A 26,809-nucleotide genomic window follows, 5' to 3' on the forward strand; every position below is an offset into this window, starting at 1 on the left:
AACGTCAAGCTTAAAATTCAACATCCTTCCGACGAGAGTAGTTTAGTTCAAAATAAAAAGTAGTTAATCAATTTCATTGGTAAACATGCCTATTATTTTATATTCTTAACCATTTTTCAATAAAAAACTATCTCAGTTGCATTTAAACATGTCTATGTTTTATTTATTTTAATTACTTACTTTTTTTTAGTTTTATGGTCAGCAAAGTGCAATGGCTGTTTCTTCTCACGTTTTAAACCTATTTTTTTCCTCTTTCTAACGTCAATTTGTTGCATGATAAACGGGTAACGAACTCTCTCTTTTATTTATCTTACTGCTAACCTCTGTGTACATCAGGGCGGCCTCAATAATACAAATAGCAAACACAAATACACAGAAACAAGATAAAAACATGATAGTCTGGTTAGGATTCACACAAACCCAAAGTTTCCAAATTCCTCGGAGTACTTGGGGGGATATGACTTTCACTCACGCTAATAAATTTACACTACTCCATAGCACTTGATATTTTCACGGGGCAAGTTGGGATAATCCCCTTCATTCACACTAATAAAATATTTCTTAGGAGAAAATTTGAGTGGATTACACTGAACGAAAGAACTTGAAAATTACAATAAACCAGAAGGCTGCGGTCTTGAGGAACTTAAGCCCCACTTCCTTGTGTCCTTCAATATCATTGCACTTATAAATTATATTCACACATTTATTCACACCACCCCAATGTATTCGATATTCCTCGGAGTACTTGTAAAATGACCTTCTATTCACGCTAATAAATTAAGTTCCCATACTCCGTAGTACTCAATATTTCTCTGTGTAAGTTGGGATAATCCCCTTCATTCACACTAATAAAAACTTCGATCCTATAATCTGCCTGGAAAGAATTTTCAAGAGACTATTATCGGGTAGGTTAAAATTCGGATTACGTAATCGAAGTGATATATTGTAGACTTTGATTTTCTATCATCTACAAAACCTGTCCCAGCTTAAGAGAAGGCTGTGGGGGTGTATTGGGACTACATTAACCGCAGAAGCCCCATCGACATGTCGAAACATCTCTCCTCCCCAAACCTGAGCGCCAAGGCATAATATTAAGTGCTTAGTAAATATACATCAACGTTTTTAAAACTACCAAGTTACTGGTTGTCAAAAATGACCGTCTTTAATGCACGAGCAGCATTGAAAGCTAGAAATGAAACCTGGTCTTTTCCATAAGTTCGGATTTTTTTCTTCTAAGCCAGAGTTTAAGGAAACCAAAAAATTAGATCCCAAGTTGTATTGCCTCTATCGGGTAAAAACGTCGTTCATGACTGATCGCAACCTGAATGATGTCTGATAGTTGGTTTGCTGTGAATAGAATCGATACGGCAGGTGTTGGGCAGATAGTTGAATCAATCGGGGTCAGGTGGCGGGCTTGTTGAATTCCGTTTTAAAATAAAAAGTTTGTTTCACGAAGATGAATCCATTGCCGTCCGTTGAAGACTTATCAGGGGACTGTTTTTCACACCTTTTTCGTAGTTACTTAGTTCTGTGCAATCGATTCTGTCCTTTTCCTAAGAAGTATTAGACAGTACATCGCGGTCAACCACTACCTTCTCATCGATCGAGACTTCCGGTTGTCGTAAACTCGTCGTGAATAGTTTTCACCAAAATCGCCCCAATAATTAAAAAATCATCAGGGGCCAACAAAATTTAAAACCAGTATAGCATCACTATTTAATGTTTTCATTATTTCTTGCCACTTTGGTTTTCTCAGGTTTATCTGAAGTTTGTAGTAGATTTCTGAAAATTAATGATCAAATTGTTTATCTTGTCAATATGTGTGTTCAATTTTTTTCAATCGTTGAAATCCACTAATTTGTTTTGTGCTTTGTCTTCTTTGTCCATTCTCATCAAACACATCTTCAATTTATTACCACCCCAGTTTAAATTTTGACGTCCTTACTTTTAATTATTTTAAATCTTTATTGATAAGTAATTGCCAACATTTCTTTTTTTTTTAAATGTGCTAAAGGGGTCGTGATATATTAAATGAAAATTTACCACATCATTTTTCCTAGAAAATAAACAACACCATACAAAAAAGGAAAATAAGAAAACTATTGAACTAAACGCGAATAGACAAAATCACTTGCGTTTTACCCAAGTCGCGATGTAGTCAAAACAAATTCTCCAAAATGACATTCTTTCATAGGAAAGGAAAATTTATTACAATCGTTTGGCTTTTTCAACCATGAACAATAATAATCAATAATATAAATAATAATAAATCATATATTTATAGATTATTACAAATATGTGCACTTTAAAATATACAATAATGTCAAAAAACGTGTTGATATTAGGTTAAATAAGAGTCTGTTATTGGCTCGGCGAAAGAAAATATCAATTTTTTTAAAATAAATTATTGTGATCATATTTTTTCTGACTAAAGTTCTTGGGTTCGGACTTCAAGAATCCTATCAGTATGGTGCATAAAGAAGGAAAGCCTGTTGTTTCGAACATCAGGAAACACATAAACCGAATCAGACGGGCAGGAAAAGGGCGTGTGAAACCGCAAACTAGAAGGCGCCTAAATCAATTTTCGATAAAAGGAGTCGAAGCCGACGGTCGGTGAGTCAAAGGAAGAAAAGGAGGAGAAGAAAACAACCATGTCAGAAGAGGGCAGGGAAGGAAAAAGGCAGAAACGGAGAAGGGACGACGTTAATGACTTGTTTTGTGGAGCCTGATGAGTCCGGTTTACCTGGCCCCCGCCGACAAATAAATCGATGGACCTTCTTTGATTTGCAACTTGCAAAAAAATCTTGCCCGGTTCTGTGGCATGTTTTCCATGTTATCAAACAACCGTGGTTGTTACATATCTATTATGTTTTCTTTGCATTATTATTTAATACCAATGGTAGGCAAATGCAGCTCTCCGTTATGAGCAACCCTACACAATTTTATGATTTTTACAATACTCCCATTTAAAAAATAAACTAGTTTTTATGAATTATTGCTTCCATACAACATGATAAAATATGGGCTAAAACTATTGCTTTTAAAAGGAAATGTAAAATATGCTATTGATATGTCATAAACTTTATCTAGTTTTTGAAGCTAAATTCGTTTTTTTGTTTTAAAGATTTACATTGCCCAAAAAACCGACCACCTGGTTTTTGTAGGAAAAAAGTGGTTAACTTTGTAAATGCATACTTTTTCAGCCTTTCAAGACCCAGACCGGCGCTAGGTCTCATTTTTTTAGAAAATTTTACGCTGAACAAGAGGCTTTTTTGGATGTTTTCCCAGCTTTAGTCATTCATAAGTAAATTCAAAACTTCGGAAACATGTTAATTAATAATAATAATAATAATAATAATAAGTTTATTGCACACAAGAAGAAAAAAGAAAATTTACATATAATTCAAACAAGAAAATAAACTTAATACGGCAAGGTAACCGTNAATTAAGGGCAAACTTGGCCGAACTCGATTTCTCCGAGAAGTGGGGTTTCCAAGAAAGTTGAGAAGTCAGTTGTACTCCTAGGTATGTATAACGATTTACCACTTCTATATCCAGACCTTTGTATTTCCAACGCTCTTCAGAGCCAAGCCTACCTCCCCTGCGGAAAACAACTATCTTCGACTTTTCCAGATTTACCCTAAGATTCCATGTATTCCATATATATATATTTTCCGAATTCGTTTCTCGGCCCTTAAAATACTAGGTTCAATTTTGGCTAATTTAACACCTCGATTTATGAAATTAATATTTTTGATTTTGTAAAATTTATTTTCATATTCCATAACTTTACTTATTCGCTTAGATAACTAATCATTTTTTGAAGCGCTTGCGTCGACGAGCCCAGCAACACTTATTTATCTATTTGCCACCTATTTCAAACTCTCTGAATACTCCAAGGCATTTATTTATGTTCAACGCACACAGGAGAAGACTTAAAAGCTGCCCTTGTTTAACACCTTATTTTAAATTAAACTCTGTACTTCTACCCCCACTTTAGATCAGACCGATTCTACTGACCCGTCCTGCAAGGCTTTTATAGTTCGTACGACTTAGCCAAGATTAAATAATTGAAAAAAAGAGAGATCTCGATCCACGGTGTCAAACGTAGATGAAAAGTCGAAAATTTATTTATTTATTTATAAAGTAAATAATGAAGCTAAAATCTACATCCTTAAAATAAACACTTCAGCACGTTCAAATACCATCTAAACTAAGATACTTGTACCTTGAAGGCATAATTATAGGCAATAAATACTTTATCTAGGCTAATCACGTACAGGAAAGTTAAGAAATAACACATCTGATAGCATAACGGCTATCGATGTTAGCTCCAAATTGATAGTCGACACTTCACACTCTATCAAGTTCTTATAAATTATTTGGATAGCAGTTCGTATCATCACGTTTGCTACTTCTAACTCCATGTTTGGTGTGAACATGTCTATTTGAAAGGCATTGTTTCAGTGGTTTTGTAGATACTGTAATACAATGAAGTTTTGTTGGATTGCCTGTGTGTTGTTGAACATTTATCCTCAGGTTGAGCTATCTTAAAACAATTACATATTTTTTACTAGTGTGTTTATAGCGTTAAAAACTTTAATTAACCAGACAGTTAATGTCCTCTAGGCGTCTTCTTGTTCATTTCCGCAATTATGTTTTATTGCTTTCTATTTATTTTTAGATTTTCTTGCTATTCGATCCTCAACGCGTTCCGAAGTAGTTGACTGCTACCTTGGTCAAAAGAATTTATTGAATAATTTCATTTTACGATTATGGTTTTCTTTCGTTTCACTGTAAACTTTACCCAGGCAATTAAAAATATGTTTGCAATTGTGCATAATCCTCGTCCTCCGAAAAATAACGTCTTCTTAAAGGTTTACATTCTAGAAAATTATATACAGCAAAATATCTGTGTGAAGTTATAATTGTCATGAAATTATATAAATTTAAATTTAAGCCAATGGCTGATAAATGAACATTTTGTGGTATTGTAATTTTCCTTTATTTTCGCTGTTTCATACAATTATTTCTTCCGCACTACCTAAGGTAGGGACGCCAAAGGAAAACAGAATGTATAGTTAAGCTATTGATAAATTTATGCATAGGAGAAGATTTGTATAAAGGTTCCCGTTCGATAGTAAGAAAAATTGATAGGACGGTACTACACTGAGAAATATTATCTCATAATAAAAAAGGAGATGTGCGCATCCATTGAACGAATTTAGACATATGAGTAGATACCGAAACGCTGATGATCAATCAGTATATATATATATATATATTTTTTTTTTTTTTTTTTTTTTGTNGTTAAGAATAAATTTTAAAAAACACTTCAGGAATAAATATATATTTATATGTATACTGTATACAGAGTTGTCTTCTTCTTGTAATAACATAATAATTATTAACTATACATAATACATTCTATACAACTTGGAATGCCTCACCATATCAAACGGGCATCATCACGTCATGTAAACAAAAATACATATTATTACAAACTGTATTCTTCAAATACTTCATTTTTTTATATCTTGTATGTCATAGTTATTAAAGAACATATTCTATTATTTCACAATTCAGTCGCAACTATACATTATTCAACAATCAAAACCTATCTACATAACTATGAATACTGCGATTTTCATTTTTTTTAATTTTTTTAATTATTGTTTTAACTAAAGACTCGATTTTTTAAAATTTTTAAAAAATCTTTTATATAATAAAAGTCTACGATAAATGATGGGTAGAGGTTAAAACAAAATATATGAAAAAAAAGATAATCGTTAATAAGGAACTTTTTCTCGTACATAATAAATAATAATGTAATAAAATTGTAAAACAAAATAATTTTTAATATACAAGCGGGCGACGCTACTCAATCAAGCGATAATGTACAAGCCTTACCACATTTGTCTTTCTTTAATTTTACAAGCGATAAACTCTTTTAAAAAATCAATAAAAAAAGAAATATTTAAATAATAACTTTATACACACTTAAATGTACTAGGTTCCTCGGTTCGGCCTTACAAGGGCGATCGATCAGAAAAGGTGGGTCGTCGGGTACTAATTTACAATAATCACAAATCCACTACTGTAGTAATTAACATCTCTCTCCTTTGCCCTTTTGAAAAGAGTTTTCGTCAATTTTATTACAGAAAAAATCAAACCAAAATTAAATTTATTGTTGAATTGATATTGATTAATTATGTTGTTTTTTTTAATTGAACTAAATAGCGCAAGTATTTACATGATATCAAATAACAGTAATGGTTTAATGTAAACTTACATTTTGTAATAAATGAATATTAATGATCAAAATCATGCTTGTTGATATTAGAGTTTATTTAATTATTTACTTAGCAGTCCTTGTCGGAACACAATAGACCGTTTAACTTTATAATTTTTCAAATTATTTTGAACAGTTAAATTTATAAATTCATGTATTGTCTTGTTCCGACTTCATTGGTTCTTGAAGATTGTTTTAAACTATAAAATGTTATTACAGTAACAGTTTCTTGTTTTAATTCGTGACGAAGAATTTATTAACGTCTCTGTTTTATTTATATATTTTAGTGTGATTAAGGAGGCAGAACGGTCAAATTTTTGACTCAGTGAGGTATTTTCTCCCTTTGGTTTTTATCCGATGTGAATAACGTGGTATAACCGATTTTAGCTGAATTAGGACGGTATGACAACCAATCGATCTGCATCACCTTTTAAAACCTTCGATACGAGAAATGTGTAGCTGTAATCATTTATAACTTTTTTAAAAAGATATGTATGTATAAGGATATGTTCTTTCTTTGTTTTTGACGATGTATGTATAGAATAACATTTTCATTTTACAGAGTCTTTTTGCTTTGTTTTATTTGTCTTTGAGTCGTTTCGAAAAAGAAAAGAAAAGACGACATCAATCTCGAAAATATTTATTAAAAAATGACGGGAGCACTCCTTCACGATTTATTCTCTAAGCGGTCTTACGCCGCGGAGAAATAAATAATAAAATTGACTAGTAAGATCGGAGAAACTATTTGATGACCAATACATCCCCAGGCGGCGCTTGGCGAGGCTGACAGTTTATAGTGAATCGAACACTCGGGAGAAAGGAGAAAAACAAAGCTTTAGGTAGGAGCCACTTTGGAGCTTGGTGGCGGAAGCTTTCGGCGGTGCCCGGCCCGTTCAGAGCGCGCCTCTCGCCAGGAGGGACTCTATACTGAACGGATTGGACCTCCTGGATAGGTCGAGGGTGGGTCTAGGGGGCTCTCCCGCGGACGAGGTCTGCCCCAGGGTGTGGCATGGGGGTGGCGAGGGGCTGCCGCTTCCGCAGTCACCGACCACGTCGATCTCCACGTCCCGAGTACCAGCGGAGCTGGCCACCGAACAGCACGAGGATGTATCCTGAATACTCATGTCCCTGCTGCTTCCCATGCCTCCAGATTTGTCTGAAACATAAATCCAAATTTACAACCCAAAAAAAAAAAAAAAAAAAAAAAGACATAAAATTTCATAGTACGGGGATATGGTTTCCTTATTGTGAAATTCCAGATTAATTAAAGACCTTTTCTTCACTAAATCTAATACGATATATTGTTGAAGTCCTGAGGAGCGGTCAAGAGTGAGGGGTTTTAGAAAAACACCTTGTTCATTTTTTTGCCGACGTTTCGACTTTTATTCCGGTCATCTTCAGGGCCTGTGTAAATTACAAAATATAGGTTGATTGGAAAAAATACAATTTAAGTTGTAAATATAAGTTTTGAACCAAGTATTTTATACTTACATAAAGTGTGGTGCTATTCTTGTGGTGTCACATTGGTTTTGTGTGAGTGTTCGAAACACTTTCACACAAAACCAATATGGCACCATAAGAAGCACCACACCTTATATGGGTACGCAATACTTGGTTCAAAATGTGTATTTACATCTTAAATTGCATTTCTTCCAATCACCATATGTTTTATAATTATCCAGGCCCTGAGATGACCCCGAATAAAGGTCTAAACGTCGGCAAAAAAAAAAAAAATGAAAAAGGTGATTTTCTAAACTATCTCCTCCTTGACCTATCTTCACGACTCCAACAAATTATGAAACAACAGGCCACTAACAAAAACACACAAATACGACATTTTGTGTACTGATCCTCCATGATGTATGTTGAAATGAACATGGATTGGTTCAACTGCCCACTGTTCAATGCAGACCATGTTGAACATACGGAAGATAAACGATAAGTGGATCTCAAAATTAGATACAAAAAGAAGTAAATATATTAATAAAATAGAAAATGACTGGACATATCAAGAGTGTCGAAAAAAATTGAAAAATGAAGAGACTAGAGACTCCATTTGCAAAACGCTCAATTTAAGAAAGTCCAAGACCAATTTCGCAGGAACAAATTGTCGTTCATATACCAAAGACAACAAATTTCAAATGAATAAGTTGAAGTCCTTTGCTGAATTTTTTTAGAAAACATAAACAAGTAAATAATAAAGTTAAAAAGCATAAAGTAAAAAGATATTGAATGAAAAGCTTTAGTAATCTTTTAATCCTTACATTTGTAACAAAGAAATTTCATCTGCCTTACAGAATTTGAATTTTTTCTTTGTAATTTCTTCAGGATCATTTTCTTCCAAAAATCGCTAGTGTAGTCGTCCTAACGCCCAATTTCTTTGGACGCATTCCAAGTATATATGATTTTTCTTGATGTAGTATTTCTCAGATTTACCATTCATGATTCGATGGGCAAATACCAGGGTTGTAGTTCAATACCTTCTTTCTGACCGAAAAGTAGATCCTTGATTGAAGTAAAAAACAAAAAACCTGTAATCTGGTCTGCCTGATCCCAGCTCTGATGATGGCAACGAGCCGAAACTCGTATCACAGACGAAAATCATCGGGAACGGCCTAATTACAAGAAAACCTGACACACATAGGCTCGGGATCACCGATTGTAGCGAAACTTATCGGATGGATCATACAAAAAAAAAAAAAAAAAATATATATATATATATATAAATAAATATTTGAGTTTGAAGTGAAACCAAAGTCGTATAATTGGCAGGTTTTGTAAAATTCAAAGGTGTTGTTGTATCCATACCCAAGTTTGCTTATTTATAGAACTTTGCCAAACAACTAACCACATGACTCTGCAATAATGTCGTGGGCGATCGATAAAACAGAATGAATGTTTTCGTGATTTATGCGTTAAGAAGGAAGATTTAAATAATTACCTTGAGAGTGTTGGGCTTCCCACTCCCGTTTTAGGGTCTCGAGGTCGACTGTGACCCCTTTGGCCGCGAGTTTCCTCTGTTGTCTCTCGAGGCTTTTCAGAAGTTTCTTCTGCCGCCTCTCGCGTTCTTTCCTCCGGAGTTCCTCCTCGGGAATGGGCTCACCGGAACATGTGACAGGATGGGCGTTGTGTGCCGGCCTCCCCGGGCCTTTTTTCGTGTGCTCCTTCTTCCTCCACTTCGCCCTTCGGTTTTGAAACCAGACCTAGAACAGAAAAACGTTCGAATATCAGATAAGATAAATGATTAAATACGATTAAAAGTTTAAATATGATTGATTACTAGTTATTACGGTATCATCTCTGAAGTCGATTAAACCGATTATGAGCGAGAGCCTGACTTAAAACCGAAAAACTTGATTTGGACATAATTTGTAAAATTATTAATGACCAAACTAATAATTTTAATACGATCTTGATAGAATTCTGGATACCTTTTTCAAGTAAATCTAGATAAATTTTGGATCGGCATGGAAGATTAAACCAAGACAATTAATTTTTTGTGTGTTAAATTTGCTCTTGCCCTGTTGAGTTTCGATTACTGTAATTTTAATTTTTTTCACCAGATTTATTAACAGAAATATACAAAAAAAGTATTATCTGGAAGACTATTACTGTGAGACTTTAAAATAAAAAAGTGTTTATTACTGCATAATTACTTTCAATTTATTTTATCTTGTACACGTGTGCTTCTCAAATATTTCGAAACCGTCAAAAACTAACAACACATGTGTTTAGTGTTCGTTTCTTAATGATTATTTGGAGGTCGTAAGATGCGGTCTGGTGTGACGTATGTTTTAGAAAAACATTTTCTTTATCGTGCCAACGTTTCGATCTTTATTGAGATCATCTTCAGGGCCTAGGATTTATAAACATTGTTTAAATTTTACAAATACATGTAGGATGTGAAAAAAATGAATTTATACGATGCTAGATAATTTTAGATTAAAAAAATGAATTTATACAATGCTAGAAAATTTTTCTAGAAATCTAAACTTTTCTAGCATTGTATAAATTCATTTTTTTACTTTAAAATTTTCTAGCATTGTATAAATTCATTGTTTTATTATAAAATTTTGTAGCATTGTATAAATTCACTTTTTCACATCCTACATGTTTTTTGTAAAATTTAAACAATGTTTATAAATCCGAGGCCCTGAAGATGATCTCAATAAAGATCGAAACGTTGGCACGATAAAGAAAATATTTTTCTAAAACCTACGTTTATGCCTATACACCTACAATTTTATGCTATATAATATAAAACATTTTAAATATCTGCAGGTAATTAAATTACACAGTTTTATTCGAGTGTCTTTATAACGAGTGTGGTTAGCCTGTTCTCCCCGCAGGCGTATACGTTAATTAATATGAGTTTTAGCACCAGTCCCGAGGGAAGGGAATCAAACTGCAAAGCTAATTAACACAAATATTCCCAATGCTAGAGAGCCAACTAATTCAGGTGCCTATTATAGAAATGCTGCGAACACGAACTAATTTGTAATTATTTAGTTCCGTAGACTTGTGAATCGTGTCAAATTAACACCTCATGTTCAAATGCAATAATAATATTGTGGATGAGTTACTTCGAACTAGTTCTGAACGGTGGATAAAAGAAATGGATCCGTCCCATTGAGAATGCTGAGTTCCGGGCAAGGGAAAATTTCGATGTAGTATTGGAAGTCATAAAAACATAACACCCATAAAAAATAGAGAAAAAAGTTTAGTGATTGAGATCATGCAGGAAGAAATCTATAATTTTATTACAAGGGTATGGCTATGGAGAAGTTGAGCAGAGAATTGTATGGAACTATCCTTTCTTTGGGGGCGAACAAACGTCTGGTAGCACCATCTGGAGCAAAAATCTCTAAGGAATGTCAACTAGGGAACTAGTGTGAGTGCCGAAAGAGGAGACCGCGACTTACCACATAATTACGAAAAGAATAGTACGAAAAGGATTTTATGACCACGGTCTGAATTTGCATCTACTGTACATAGTACTATTAAGGAACTGTGGTACCGGCAAAAATAATAATGATGGTGAGAGTGAATAAAAATAACGAAATTTCTTCTGGAGGTAATCCAGCATACTCTTAATTATTTGAGTTGATACTTTAGCTGGTAATACACAAGTGTTCTCATAATCCAGGAGGGAATCTGTATAACCGGCAGACAGATTTACTACCTTGGGTGTGCGGATGGTGTATCTATTTCGCCGTAGCAAGCGGCTTTAAAAGAACTCAAATAATTGGAGAAAGAGCTGAAGAGTTTGGCCTAAATGAGAATGTACAAAAAGCGAAATAAGATGTCGAGTGTAGTAAATAAGACGAAGTAGGGTTTTCAAAGAACTCATCTCGGAATAGCATGCATTTGGAGGTGCTGGGAAGCAACCCTCGCAAGGAAAGGTTATCTAGTGGGACATAGAAAGCAGGATGTTGGCAAGGAATACTTGCTTGGAAGCGCTAAGGGGAAAACGTTACGCAACAAAGATTTACGACCGGAGAGACCGCTGTAGCCGAGTGGTTAGCGTGTTAATCTCTCGCCTTGTCGACCCCGCGGTCGTGGATGCGATTCCGACTGTCGCCCCTTTTCTATCACGTTACCCTTCTTCCATATCCAACCTGTTCAAGTGCAGTTCTTTGTCTAATTTGCAAAACACAAGCCATTAAAAAAAACTTATAGTTCAGAGACCTGGGCTGTGAGACGAGCAGATGAGCTGAAGTAGAACCAGTGGGAAAGTGTGACTAATAAATTAAGTGCCTACTAGAATGGCTAGATGGGCCATCGACCATCAGCAATAAATGAGAACAGAACACCACATAGAACTATGCCTTATATAAGACCTACAAAACGACCTAAATTCCAGTTACTCGATGACGTAAAAGGATGCTTACGAAAGATAACTATTAGACAATGGTGGAGAAAAGTTGATGATTGATCGGCTGGAAACTCTATTTTGGAGGAGGGCAAGGGCTTAGTAGCTCCAAGGATCTAAGACGAAGTTTTACCGCTTACTCATTTGGTAAGTCATAAATAGGTAGACGTGAACTGACAATACTTTCAAATTGTAATAGTGTAGTATAGGTGGAAAACTATTTAAAAATTAATCTTAAACATCAGGACTGTACGACTACTATGTAGGATTCATCTGATCGATGTTCCGTTGGGATAGTTTGGCGTCTATAGGTAAATCGAAACAGAGAAACGGCCGTGCGTGCTAGAGAGACATTAGCAGAGGGCATCACCAGTCTTATACACCACTCCTAATGCGATAATTACATCATTTAGTTATCCTTTGTCCTTTCCCGGTATACGCGGCTAATGAGCTCTTCTTGTTTTAAGATATCCCTGAATTATTACTGGTAATCAGCCGAAAGCGTCCTCACATGAGAAACGCAGACTAGTGTACAATAAATTTCAGTACTCCCTTTCTTCATTTTCGTCTCAGGTCCTCACTCCCACAACGTAACAAATTATCTTTTTGTAACTTCTTTCTGTCTGTCTCTCTCTCTCTCTCTCTCTCTCTCTCTCTCTCTCACTCTCTCTCTCTCTCTCTCTCTCTCTCTCTCGCTCTCGCTCTCTCTCTCTTTTTTTCCTCTCTCTCTCTCTCCCCACAAATTTATCAATCTATTCATCCATCTATTTATCTAACTTAGTTAGCCTTAGTCAATGGATCTTTGTAAAAATTAAAATATTCCGTAGATAATTTTTGAGAGTCGGAAATGGCTGAGTAGTTCAGTTCGTGATTAAGTTACAAAAGTATTGTACAGTGGCTCTTCCTCCTAAAGCTCTTGTTTCAATTCCCTTGTGAAATAATATTGACGTTTCCCTTTAATTACGTAGTACATTAACCTAATGGGAATTGAGCCGACTTTTATTCAGGCATAATTATCAATCAGAATAAGTGTGTTATTAAAGTGCAATTAAGTCGACGTACTCACCTCTTCTTTACGCGCATTATATCCTCTTGGTTTTATCCTAGATCGCTCATTTCCACGTTCCTTTAATTTTATTCCATAATATACGACGGAATTTAAAAAATCGATCTAACGAGGTAAGAGATACAATTACACGCTAATTAGCTAATAATTTACCTATCGAGCAAAGATCAAAAACGATTCACTTTTAAGGGAAAATGCTCGTTTAAATAACTGTAACAATTGCGTTTTTGTTAATAGTAATCGCAGTATACTCTTTATTTGTGTTAATTAATTTATTCTGAATGGATTAAAGAACAGCTATCGAGTTTAGAGGCACAATAGTACACTGTTAGGGGGTATTTGAGTGAACATAAATAACGAGTATGATAGTACATTAGTAGAAAGTTTTGGTCGTCGAGATTGAATTGTTTTAAAATATGGTTTGATTTTGATATTTTTACAGTTAAATTTAATTTTTTTAATGGTCAGTTACCGTCAGATTTGTTTACTTTAGATTGCACTTTCACTGAAAATTGTGAGATCTGTAATAGTGAGGGTCCTGGAGTAGTAAGTTCTATTCTGTCAGCCACATTTCGGCTTATCGAAATCTTCATTGGTGGGTTTCAGTAAAAATTATTGTTAAAAACTGAAGATGACCAGAAGCCGAAGCGAAACCGGCAAGCCAAAATGGGCGGAAGACAACTATACCATCACGCTTCCAACTTCCAACTTTCCAACTTATTTGTACACGCGTATCTACTAGACTCGTTTTATGGATTGCTTCTGCACGGTCGAAGTTGAAGTTAATCCTAATTATTTTCCTATTTTTTTGAAACTTGGTCTGTACTAGCGGGACATTATAAATACATTTTATATTATTTTTCATCTGAACACATGAATTATACGCATTCAAACATGTACTTAATACTGTAAAATCCAAGGTGAAACACTAACATTTCGGCCAGTACTGCTCCTGAAGGGCACATGATATGAGAAGCCAGTCAATGCATCCTGTTATCAGGGCAGTAGGTCTCGATGACATCGTCGTTTGAGGGGGTCTTAGGATGGGAAGTAGTGGGCAGCAATAGGGTTAGAATCGGTTGAATGATTACGATGAAACTTGCCGTATCGCGAGAAGATAATATTAAGGTCATTGTTTATAGTGAGATTGGAGACTTAGTAGGAAGTTTGGAGAAATTCTCTGAGAACTATTTTGTTTGGAATGCTTGGATTCGTTGGATGGATGGTTTGGTGGTACCTAACAGTTCGAGTTCTTTACCGTCATGTCTGATTTCAGTTCTATAATTCTTCACAGTTCTCCAATCTATTTAGTTTTCATTAGAGTCTTGTGGGAGGAGTCAGCCTACTGTCTAAATAAAGCATAAGTATTTTACTCGTGTAGCTGTCGGTAGTTCTTTACCGTTAACGTATAGACAGGGCAAGGGTGTTTGTTTCATATGTTTTGTGTATATGTCATATGTTTCATATAATAATAAAAAAAAATTGAGTGCAGCGAGCTCGTTAGGTTTCAACTTTGACGTTTGCACCATTCTTGTATATTGGAGGTGGCTTGGGTAAAATTGCGTTATCGTCAACTTTCGTTTATGAACCATAAAAATTAATGTTTGTAACTTCGCAGTTTACCAAAATAAAAGAGGAGGAAGTATTATTTGCTCACTATTTTTCCTACGTTCAAATAGATTTAAATGTGACTGAAATCGTTTGATTTTCAGGAACGGTTTTATGTTCAAACCACAAAATTGGAAGTCGTGCCCAGTTAAGTTGGTTTATATTAAAGTGGGGGATCAAACACAATCTCAAGCCCGGGATAATTACCGAAAAAAAGTTCTCTTGGGAGAAGGTGGTGTTCTTCGATGCAATTAGTCGGAGTTATTGAGTCATTACGGTTCTTTTCTCCGATTACCATAAGGCAAATAGCCGCTCCCGGCAGTTGCCTAGGCTATTTGAGATGTTTATTAAGATTGTGGCTCACCCCAATTATTCTCGTACGCTAATGAATTTTTGTAAAATAATTTTCGATTTTAAAAGAATGTTCCGCTCTTTAACGAGGAAGTAAATTAAAATTAAAACAACTAGGTCGCTCACCCTATCTCATTGTTTGATATTTATCAGTACAGCGCGTCAACTATGATACATTCCATGAATTTGTGTAATGTTTTACTTTATCGTAGCGATCCCTTGTCAGTAGATCTTAATGAGTGTAATTCCGTAACAATGGAGATAAAATAATATAAAAACTGTATAAATGTTCTTTCTTTTCTTTTAAAATATACATACGTACATACTAGCATGCTAAAGTAATTTTTTATATAAATGTTTTTAAAACTTAAAACATGTATGTAAATATGGTATGTATCCCATATGACAAATGTGGGAGTTATTTTACTACAATATCATTGTAGTATGTAACCTGTTTCTTTTTTTGTCCTGTATTTTTTTCACTTTATGTCACTTATTAAATTGTTTGATTATTTTCCCTTTATTTTTCACAATTCTTGATAATTTTGGAACGAGACGTCCCCATTTTTATTGCGAGACTGCTCGCACAATCTCCAGATTCGATCTAAGAAATAATCGCGAATTTTTCCTCAACAGACGAGTCTAAGGTCGTGGTTTTTTGTTTACAGATTTTTTAGACATTTATAGTTCAAAAAGGGGGAAGAATCTTCCCTAGAAACATTAGGAAGTTGAGGTTAATTTTGTAAACGGTTCCCTATGTTTTTGTTGATATTTCACGGGAACTGAGATTTTGTACGTTTCAACAGGTCTCATTCCTTATAACCGGTGTCATTATAAACAATTTCTACTGTAATTAAGTATTTCACAGACGATTTCAAATTTCTTTGAAGGCCGGCTCAGTCCCAGCATTGCCAAGGACTGAACAGTATTATCAACAGTAACAATTTTCATCAAGAGCGACACGAGGTTGCCCCTTCGCCTCTAGTAATCTACCAAGGCGATGTAAGAGAAAACGATGTGTACCAACCAGGTTTATGCGATGCGGCATATAGGTCGGACCTGTCCTAGAATTAAAGTTCAATATTTTTGGAAAGAGCCGTAAGCTCATCAGCTTATTATTTCTGTATGTTTAGTGATTGGGCTGATTATAATTACAGTGGTGATTGTATGGGGTAAATAGTTTTTGAAATATAATTAAATAAACTCTCTTGGCAAAATAGATTTTGATCCAGTTTTCCTTTCATTTTTACTTTGTGTTTGCACAACTTACTGTTGAACTTTCTTTGGCAATTTTAGGACTGAGTCGGTCTTCGAAATTTGAAATTGTCTGTAAAGAAGTAATATGTCAATTGGTTGATATATTTAAGATTGTTTTGCCTTGATGATGACCTTAAGGTAATACTCGAATTTGCTTTTTCATCAAGACCATACCGTGATCCAGAGTATTCGTGATTAGAAAACTGGTTGATACTTAAGGTCTAACACAAATCATAATTTTCAAAGGTAGTCAGTTATAGTTATGGGATGGAATCAACGTCTATGCCGGTAACGAACTGATTATCACTCAGAATACTGCTTTTTCTGCACTAAGGTACATTGAGGAATTTCTTCTGGCAGCTGTGGTCCCATTCGCTTCATTTATTGGGAACAATTTCGTTTTAATGCATGATAACGCTCGACCGCATATAGCTGTCATCTATTACTTGGAGGATGTAGGGATTTCCACAATGAATTGGCTAGCACCTTCTCCTGACCTGAATCCTCTAGAACACTTATAGGTCATGATAAAGAGACATTGTTCCCAGCCTACATCAGTCTTCTTCAAACTGCTCTTATTGAAGAATGGGACTCTGTTTTACAAGATGAAATCCAGTCGGTTATTTACTCGCTGGCTAAGAGACGTCAGGCCCTCCGCAGAGGAGGTAATACGCGTTATTAAGTGCCGTTTGCATGTTAAATTTTAATCTACCCCAAAATGTTTTTCCGGTGTTTTGGTGAATTTCCTTTCAAACAATAATAAATAAATAAATTTGTATTAAAATTCAGGAATATCTGATCTCCTTTAATTTTGCTTACATTAATACAATAGGGATATTCACGATCTTTGTGTTAACCCTGTTAACTCTGTTAGGTCGTGTTAGATCGAGAAAAACGATGACGTAGACTTGTAAGAATCGGCTAGTTAACATTGCTCGATCTAGCAGGACAGGGCCAATGTTAGATGTTAGGACAAAAATGTGGTCACATTGCTATCCGTTACGGCGTAAGTAACCAACATGGCAGCCATGAATTTAACAGCTGTTTTTTGTTTACACGTATTTTTATTTTTAAATATGCATTAATTAAATCAGGCCAATATATTTCTTTTGTTAATTTCTGACCTGCCCTTATACTCTCATTTATATTATCCTCTATCCTATAAAGTTGTAGGCTGTTAGACGTTAGGATACAAGTCGGTGTGTCGGCACGAATTGAAGCGTGTCATTTATTAGTACTTTTCAAGTGCAAAGATAGCATTTTGAATGAAAGAGTTAATTAATTTGCTTCTTTACTAACTTTTGGCATCTTAGAATTTATCACAAAAGAAAACCAAAACAACAAGCCTTCAAGGACTGTTATAGCTTTATTTTTGGTTCTACCAATCGCCTCGCGCAGCATTGCGGAAAAACCGAAAAACTTTTAACATGCTAAGAAAAGAAGAGCGCTTTCACGATCTTACTGGACATTTCTTTATTCGAGCTAACACGAGTTAACATCTTACAAACATTGTGAATACCCATAATATGTATCTGGGCAGATTATCTAGCAGCTGGTTAATTGCTTAATAATTGGTCAAGAATGCTTTTTTCGTTATATTTGACATTTGAAAAACGTTTACGAGTAAAATTCGAACTATCAATTTTATAATTTTTACGAATTGCTTTATAGATATCTGTCTGCGGTACTTCTTGATCTTGTGGAGGATGTGATATGGTTGTTTCTTTCTGATTTTTTGCTAGATCTGCAGGTATTGTTGCAACAATATATAACAATTAACCATTTTAAACGCTCTAGCTCTTTTTAGTGTTTCCTAACTGTACTTATTTATAAGTGCTGTAAATTGTTCAAATGTAACGCTTATTGTTGATTTGGAAAGAGCTTTATTAGACAAAACATTTAGTTTCTTAAGAAACATGCGAGATAAACGCATTAGTATTCCGTCCGGAGGTTAAGGTTAATATTCTAGTTAACATCACTTTTTAATTATGATACACAAAATTTTATGTGTTGTAACGTCAAAGCCTTGTAGAGATGGGATCAAGTTATGTTTGAATTGAGACGTTGTGTACAGACTGGCTCGGGCCTAGTTTGCCGCTATACCTGATACCCTCAATTATCTCACAAACTTGATTATACCCTTCTTCATGCCTTTTTTCTCAACCACGCCTTAGAGAATGTTGTACTCGCCGTCTAGGAATTTTTAATAGGGCCAAAATGTTAAATCGGGTCTTCATCGGAAGTACGACCTGGAAGACAGATGCTCCCGAAGATGGAAAGGGCGACGCTTATTAAGTGAGGAGCCAAAATTGTGGTTCAAACTCGATGAAAGTCAATATAAAAATTACTATACTACTACTATAATACTCGAAAACTCATTTTTAAGTAAGTTAAAATGTTTTTTCGACAATATTTATTCAACGATAATAAATTTATTTAATTATCATTCATCTCATTAATTATCATTATTTAATTCATCATTTTATGATGAAAGAATTTCATGATAAAATTTATTAGTATAATAGATTAAATTTTTCATGTGGACATTTATTCATGAAAGTCAGAATTGTTAGTACCAACTTAAAAAAAGCTGAACAGAAGTACTAATATAAAAAATATTTGTAAGAACAAATCCGTAAAAAATATATTCAGAACATTCTAATCAACAGAAATAAACATGTAAATAAGGATTCTTTTCTAGGAAGCAAATTTTTAACATTAAAATATGCTTTTATCAAATGCGATTCGTTGGGTAAGGTCGAAATGCGATACTGCTTCAGCTATCAATCAATAGATTTTGGCTCGATTTATTGTAGTCTTGGCAATGGTTATATTCAAAGTTTATTAGTAATGCAAAAAAAAATCAACATTGTTACTTGCTTCATGGTGGCTGAGTCTTCTCCAAAGATAGATTTAATTAATTCATTATATATATAATATTTCGGCACAAATGGCGGACAATGGAGACCCCATTGGTGACCCTTTCATTTCATAAAATTTACAATAATTAGAATCTAGGCATATGTTTAAGTAGTTTACTGCATCGTTTTTCACAATTCGTTCATTCTCTATAAGATTGTGTTGTTATATCCATTAATGAAAAATTAATTTTTACTGTACCCCTTCCACTAATTTTGTGAGCAGTTCTGTTTCTATTATTATTATTGAGAATTTTCTCTATGTCTGCGAGGTGAGCATATAGGAAAATAAGTTTAAATGAGTCAAAAAGAGCAACTCCAAATGAATAAGCTCAAAAACTACCTCGCCCCTCGATTTTCGGCAGTCTCGATAGAAAAATATCTTTTATTACTCCAACGCTTCGTTGAAAACAATAAGTTCTATAAATTTTTCTTTTATTTTATATTGGACTTTGCCTAGCCAGACTTTGTAGTATTCCTCCACAGGGCCACATATTATTGTTCATATAAATATTGTGTTTTTGAATCAAATCTATTTTCTCAAACCTATGTCATTTTAATTATTTATGATATCCTAGACTCACTCCTAGACGCCACAGTCTACTGTGCAAACCTGTAGCACGACAATCCAATCTATCGACGAAAAACAAGCTTACAATTTATAAAACTCTACTACAACAGATTGGGGCATAATAGAATTGCGGGGGAGCCGATAAACCATCCAATATCCAACGCCTTCAATCCTTCCAATCTAAATTCCTCAAATAACTTATAAATGCTACTATCCATGATGTCCTTCAAAATTCCATTTATCCATATATATAAAACTGTATAAATAAATTCCGTGACCGACTGAGACAACGCACAGACCAAACCTGATCTAAAGGGTTGAAATTTCGACAGTGCATTTCTATAATGACATTGATAGTCGCGAAGAAAGGATTTTTTGAAATACCGTCCCTAGGCAGATTGGGCAATTTTTCGCCATGTAGTATTGACCGAAGTGAACTGAAGAAGAGAGGAATTTGGGAAACGAGACATTATATTAGGCCGTATGAGCACTTTGCAACGCAATATAAAGGTCAGATGAAAACAGTCTCCTGCGTGGACGGAGTCGCGGGTAAAAGCTAGTCCACTTATAATCCCCCGAAAATTTACCAGTTAAGTTCCACAATAATCACTACCATCACCCCAATAATTTCGCCCAAGCCTCGTCCAATTGTTGTTGGGAGAGTAATATTGATTATTTCTCCCCCATGTATTAATAAAAAATTGCAGATTGTAATAAGAATTGGAAAAAATATACAGGGTTAAATGTCAATACTGCCATGGTGGATTCCTAGATAAAACGCGCCAACAGAACGAGGTCTCCATCTTGACTCTTTCCTGAAATATTAACATTTTTGTAAATTTAGTTTAAAATCAGATTTTTCTCACATACAATCGTATTTTTTCGTCTTTAGCGTCAATACAAATCTGACCTTTATTTCGCAAACTTCCGAATACACAGTAGTCGCTCAAAGGATAACAGAGGGCAAAACCAATCTTTTTTTTTAAATACTCAATTGTGGCTCGTGCAACGATTTTTCCATCAAAATTTTCGGGAATTTCACACAAAGTTGCCTTATTTTATAAGTATTCCAAGGACATACTAACTTTCACATTTTTTAGAACTTTGCTTAGTGAAATTTACTTTGGAAGGTTGAAAAACGTAATATCGAATCCAAGGAGACCACCACCCCAAGAAGCAACCCGCACACAATTATTTGCAAGTGAGTCGTTATTTTTGAATCATCACTTTCGGTATAGATGGATAGGAGGACCTCATGGCCCGATTTGTTGCCTTCCTCGATCACCTGATTTCACTCCACTTGACAATTTTCTGTGGGTCCATTTAGAAAACGGTGTCTACGCCAATCATAAACCAGTTGTAGAACTGCGGCAAAGGATAGAAAATGCTTCTCAATCCATCTCACATTACTCTATCGCTCTGAGCACGGTGAAGAGAAGTTAAAAATCTTTGCATCTTTACGTAAGGCAGATAGATGGAACATTGAACAAGCAAACCACTGTTTTTTTTTCAAGCTTTTTGCCATAACTTGTTTTTTGATAGCGCCATTGGTTCAAGAGAAATTCAACTGGGCCATCTACAAAGGACACCTGGTATATTAAAAGAGACTATTATCATGATGGATGGGCCGAAAAGGACTGAAACGCTACTCTACAGAAACATTTCGACAAATTTTCCAAAATCCCAATTCAATCCATCAAAGATGGTATTATAGAATAGGAATGAAGTTTTATGGGTGTTTAATTAATTTGTGAGCATCGGTGCCGAGGGGGAGCCGGGCCTGGAGCGTTGATCGATCTCCGCCATGGCACGGCCGCCATCTTAGCGATCGCAAGCGGGCCTTCGCGCCCCACCCGAAAACTCGCCCTTCTCCTACTGGCAGCCCCTCCACACATTTCGAAAATCGGCCCATCATGATTACCGACGTGTCATTACATTTCCTAGCTCGTTAACATTTAATTAACCTAGGAATTCCTCCTCACAACATTCTCTTACACGGTTTAATCCGCTTTTATCACTAATCGCTTTCTTCTCGCCTTCCATAATATTTAAATCTCACATCACGCTCTTCTTATATCGTTAACTCGTCTCGTTCACGCCTTATGCTCTTTTTTCTTTCCTTTTTTAATCGTCGCATGATATCCTAATTGTTTACTGGAAGTTATCCCTGAGCATTTTCTGTACACCTGCAAAATTGGTTGGCCGCTCCATATGGTTATTTTTCTTCCAAGTTAGCCAAACAATATTTGACCCGTGCAATTTCAGAAGAAAGATTCCAAAAAACACGCTCTAAAACGGGCATTTCCGTACTGTGATGCGTGGTCTGTGGAGAACCTGAGAAAAATTAATAATTAATTATTTGGGGATCGTGAGGTGCGGTCTGGTGTGACGTAGGTCTTAGAAAAATATTTTCTTTATCATGCCAACGTTTCGATCTTTATTAAGAACATCTTCAGGGCCTGGGATTTATAAACATTGTTTAAACTTTACAAATACATGTAGGATATGAAAAAAAAAGAATTTATACAATGCTAGAAAATTTTAGATTGAAAAAACGAATTTATACAATGCTACAATTTTAGATTCAATCAAAGTATTTGTACTCATTCAGTGTTTGTTTTCCGTGTATATGTGTTATTCTTGTGTGTCGTGTTGAGAATGCCAGTGTGATATTGCTGTTTTATGTTTATATACGTTGGGTTTTGAAGGGGTGGGGAAGGAAGTCGGGATAGAAAGACATTTTTATATGAGAAGTCTGCTTCTTTGTGGCGAAAGGAGCCGGCAATGGGAAAAACGTGGGTTCGGCACGATTATCCATTCAGGATTAGACGGGGATAAATAGGGAAAGGAAAGCCAAATTGTTGAAGAATCAGACTATGTAGAAATGCTTGATGTGTGGAATGTGGTGATTGTTGTATATGTTATATTATATGTTTTGTGTGATGTGATGATGATGTGTGTATGTTATCGAGATTGAATTTGATTAATGATATTAGCGGAGCTGCGACTGAGTTTACATATGTCTGTTCTGTAATTGATGCTGTGTTTATCCCTGTTGATGTAAACCATTTCTAAAAAGTTACGTTTATGTTTGTTTTGTTCTGTCTGTAATATTTTTGGATTGTTAAAGTAGAAATTGTGTTGTGTTCAAAATGGTGGGTAGCCAATGCTGTAGGATTTTTTTGGGTTTTTGTTGCACAAAACTGCGTATGCATGATTGTACAATTGTTGATTGTATAACTTCATTTTTTTAATCTAAAATTTTCTAGCATTGTATAAATTCATTTTTTTCACATCCTACATGTATTTGTAAAGTTTAAACAATGTTTATAAATCCCAGGCCCTGAAGATGATCTCAATAAAGATAGAAATGTTGGCATGATAAAGAAAATGTTCTTCTAAAGATCGCACCTCATTTCGATCTCCAAATAATCATTTGCTAACGGTCACTAAACACCACACATTAGTAATTAACAAATGCTTTAGCTATGAAACAAAAGACAGTTTTAGACGAGTCTGTGCAAATTATGTTTATCATGTCGCGGCCATTGAAGTCAAGACTTTTCACAATATTATGTGACAATATGGGAAGCGTTTATCATTTCCGGCTTCAACGTACAGAAGGAGTGGCTGTCTCGTGGGAAAGCACTTTCAAAATTACAGGAATACGTTCTGAAGTCTCTTAGTTAAATGAAGTCTTAGTTAGTTAGTGTCCCTTAGTGTCCCCTAGTTCAAGACCTTTCATCCCGACAGTCCTCCAAGACGCCTAGTGGCCTCACAATTTACTCCCTAGTGAGGAAAATGGATAGCCGTAGGAATGTTGATATATATACATAAATATTACAATAATACATAAATATTATATAAAAATTGGACGGAATGGAATCAATGGATATTTAAAACTCAAGCCAAATTTGAAAGGACTAATTTGAGCATTAATGCTCTTAATGGGAAGAAGGAGGTTATTTTAGCCTGCACGATTTGGATATGTTGAGTTTAATTTGTGATAGCTGGAGGCGTATAACAACGCCAATAAACCCCATGATTCAAATACCCTAGATAATAAAAAGACAAAAGCAATAAGCGTAGGCAGATAGGAAGATCTGATTTAATTAAATGACACAAGCGTTGCGCTGAAAATTACGTTGATACTCAACCTTAATTGCCTCGGGCGCTTCTAGCCTGGCAACCTCCTTCCGAAAAAAGTTTGCAGTAGAATCCGTAAAAGAAGATGCGTTTTGGGCGGAAAATTTCTCATGCCTGGCAAGGAAATACGATATCCCGGATCACCTTTCATGGATTGATGGAAAGATACTGAAAAAGGCCGCCAATTTTTTTAATTCGCTGACGAGAAATTAACAATTCAAGATAGAAGCTCAACTGATGAACAAAATTGTCTAGTTGTGCAAGCTTAAAAAACGATGCAGGAGTGGATTTCAACGTGGCGATCTTCGACTTGAGGGCAGAATCGCTCATTCCTAATACCAAACCATTCGATGAAGATGGAGACAGGAAGGCAAAGTGTTCGATATACAGCTCGAATGAGGACACTCCACTTCCTCTCCGTGTGCCCGGTCCTTAATGCATTTGAAAAGCCTTCACTGCAGAAAACGCGGTTGGCACGTGAAAAAAACGTTAAATTTTGCCAGTCTGAAGAAACCGGCGTTTTTGGTTGGAGAATTCAACTTTTAATTTAATGTTTAGTCTAAATGTATTTCTACTATATTTGATACCTTCAAGGAATTCATTCGGTTCCTTTTACAATTGCCACAACCGCAGGAAAAAGAGAGAAAAACACCTAATTAGGAAATAATAAGTAATAAAATAAGTTGTCAAATGTGCTGAAGAAGGGACGGATTCTTAATATATGTACTTACAAAAAGAGAAACGAGGTTTTTTGATACTCCACCAAAAAGAAACCCACATTTTTCATTTGGTTTCTTTGTAAAGTTTCCCTAAGACCCGAACTTCCGGCAGTCGGCGAACCGAATTCGCTCCTAGATCCACGGCAATAAGATGCAATACTTTCTGTTGGAAAATTATTCTCTGTTATCGCAGTAATTAACTGTAAATCAATAAACTCCACACCATTGAGGGCAAACTTACAGACAAGTGGTTTGGACAATAAGCACATACTTTGCCCAGGTCTCCTCGGTTTTTTACATATCTTTCATCTGACCCATGGGGAGTGTGTGCTGTCTGTGCTGACTTCCAAAAAATCAAGTCGCACAAAATGAATGCAAAGGATTATGGACTGGAGTGCGTCCATTTCTGCGCCACTTGGTACTGCACTATAATCTCAATATCCCCATTGGTGCTGATGTTGTATGTGTCATAACAATCCAAAATGGTCCAAAAATCTCGCGCAGAATGAAGAAAAACCGGCTTGCTAAGTTAAGAGATGTTTTACATCACTTAATGTTGTTTTCAAATGGGAGACAATATATGAATTTTAAAAAGTCGGTAACAACCTCTGCACTACCTTATATCTCAGTTTTGTATATTTTCATAATATATTTGTATTGAATAGATTAAAGAAGAAAAATAAAGCCGATTAAAATTAGATGACCATGCGATAGGAACCGTAATTAAAAGGGGGCAGAAGGAAAGGGGTCGGGCCATTACACCGGCAACAAATCACCGATGGCGGCCCCCGGGGCTGGCGTTATAAAAAAATCAAAGGGCAATTGTCGGTCCTAAGGGCCTGAGGATTAGAAGCTGTTGTGGTTGGGGGCTTTAGGGCTCCCCCGGGGGCCATCAAACATATACACGACTTGGGCCCGTTCGGAAAGGGGATGATAAAGTCGGGGTGGGCGAGATAAATCTTACCGGTTCCCTTACTTCTGCCACCCTCTCCTCCGGGTTGTCGGACCGTAAAAACAGATTTACCAGAGTTTCAATTATAATATTTAATTCGGCCCATCTGCCTTCTTTCCAATCCTGCGGTACAGTAAATTTTTAACAATCTTTCGTAATAATACAATGCTCATACATGCAAGGAAGATCGTCAAGAATAAATAACAACAATAACAGCAAAATCAAGGAAGGCAGACTATTACAGCCAAATAATATATGTAATTTAATAATTTATTATTAACATTATAATTAAAAAATTAAGCAAACAGGTGCGAAGTGTTATTACAGTACCAATACTTACGATGAGATTTAGAGAGAGAAAGAGAGAGAGAGAGAGAGAGAGAGAGAGAGAGAGAGAGAGAGAGAGATGGAGAGAGAGTGAGTGACTGAGAGAACTTTATTCTTGGACTAGAGTGCCCTAAGAATAACAGAAACATCACAAAACGTTTTACAAACATGGCACTTGAATTAATAATGGTTTATCGTTAACATCAAGTAAAAAAGTTGAACTAAATCACATAACACAAATACAAAAAATTGAAATAATAGAAGCAATAATAAGGATTTAAAGAAAAGTAGTAATAATAAACAATTCTTGGTCATATACGAACATACTTAATGACATACTGTAAACTTAAAAGTTGAGAAAAGGAAAGTAACAAGTTTTCTAATGTTGCCAGAGGACCGAATAATATTGTGAACTATGTTGTAGGAAGATGAGGTGTTGGTACAGGCGGGATTTAAAAGAAGTAAAGTAAAAGCTGTCTAGCTTTGCGGATTGATAAAGTAAGAGAATTTCGGAGATTTGTGGCTCGAGCTAGGAAGGACTTCTCAAATATGGAGGTTTTATGATGAGGAAGATATTGGGTCATTGGTAAACGAGCGGGTGTTAAGACAGTGTATAGAGGATTTCAACTGAAGTACCTTGAAAATATAGTGAGGTCGACGAGAGTTTATGTTAAAGGAAGGAGCCTAGGAAAATACTTTTTACGGAAAGAGGGATAAAACCAGGGTAGAT

At 35.4% G+C, this 26,809-nt stretch overlaps 1 protein-coding gene across 3 annotated transcripts in view; it reads right to left on the reverse strand.

Moving 5' to 3' along the window:
- Window positions 1-6,870: 6,870 nt before the first annotated feature.
- Window positions 6,871-26,809, reverse strand: part of LOC106673956 (homeobox protein unc-4-like) — a 94,239-nt gene continuing 74,300 nt past the window's right edge. For all 3 annotated transcript variants that reach the window (XM_014406361.2, XM_014406360.2, XM_014406362.2), the window contains 2 exons: window positions 9,234-9,495; window positions 6,871-7,448 (listed from right to left, as the gene is read on the reverse strand). In XM_014406361.2, coding sequence (XP_014261847.1) covers window positions 7,186-7,448; window positions 9,234-9,495 — 525 coding nt within the window. In that variant the 3' untranslated portion in view covers window positions 6,871-7,185. The remainder of the gene's footprint in view (window positions 7,449-9,233; window positions 9,496-26,809) is intronic.

Source organism: Cimex lectularius, unplaced genomic scaffold (genome assembly GCF_000648675.2).
Source record: "Cimex lectularius strain Harlan isolate CLEC.00 unplaced genomic scaffold, Clec_2.1 scaffold6, whole genome shotgun sequence".
NCBI classification, from domain to species: domain Eukaryota; kingdom Metazoa; phylum Arthropoda; class Insecta; order Hemiptera; family Cimicidae; genus Cimex; species Cimex lectularius.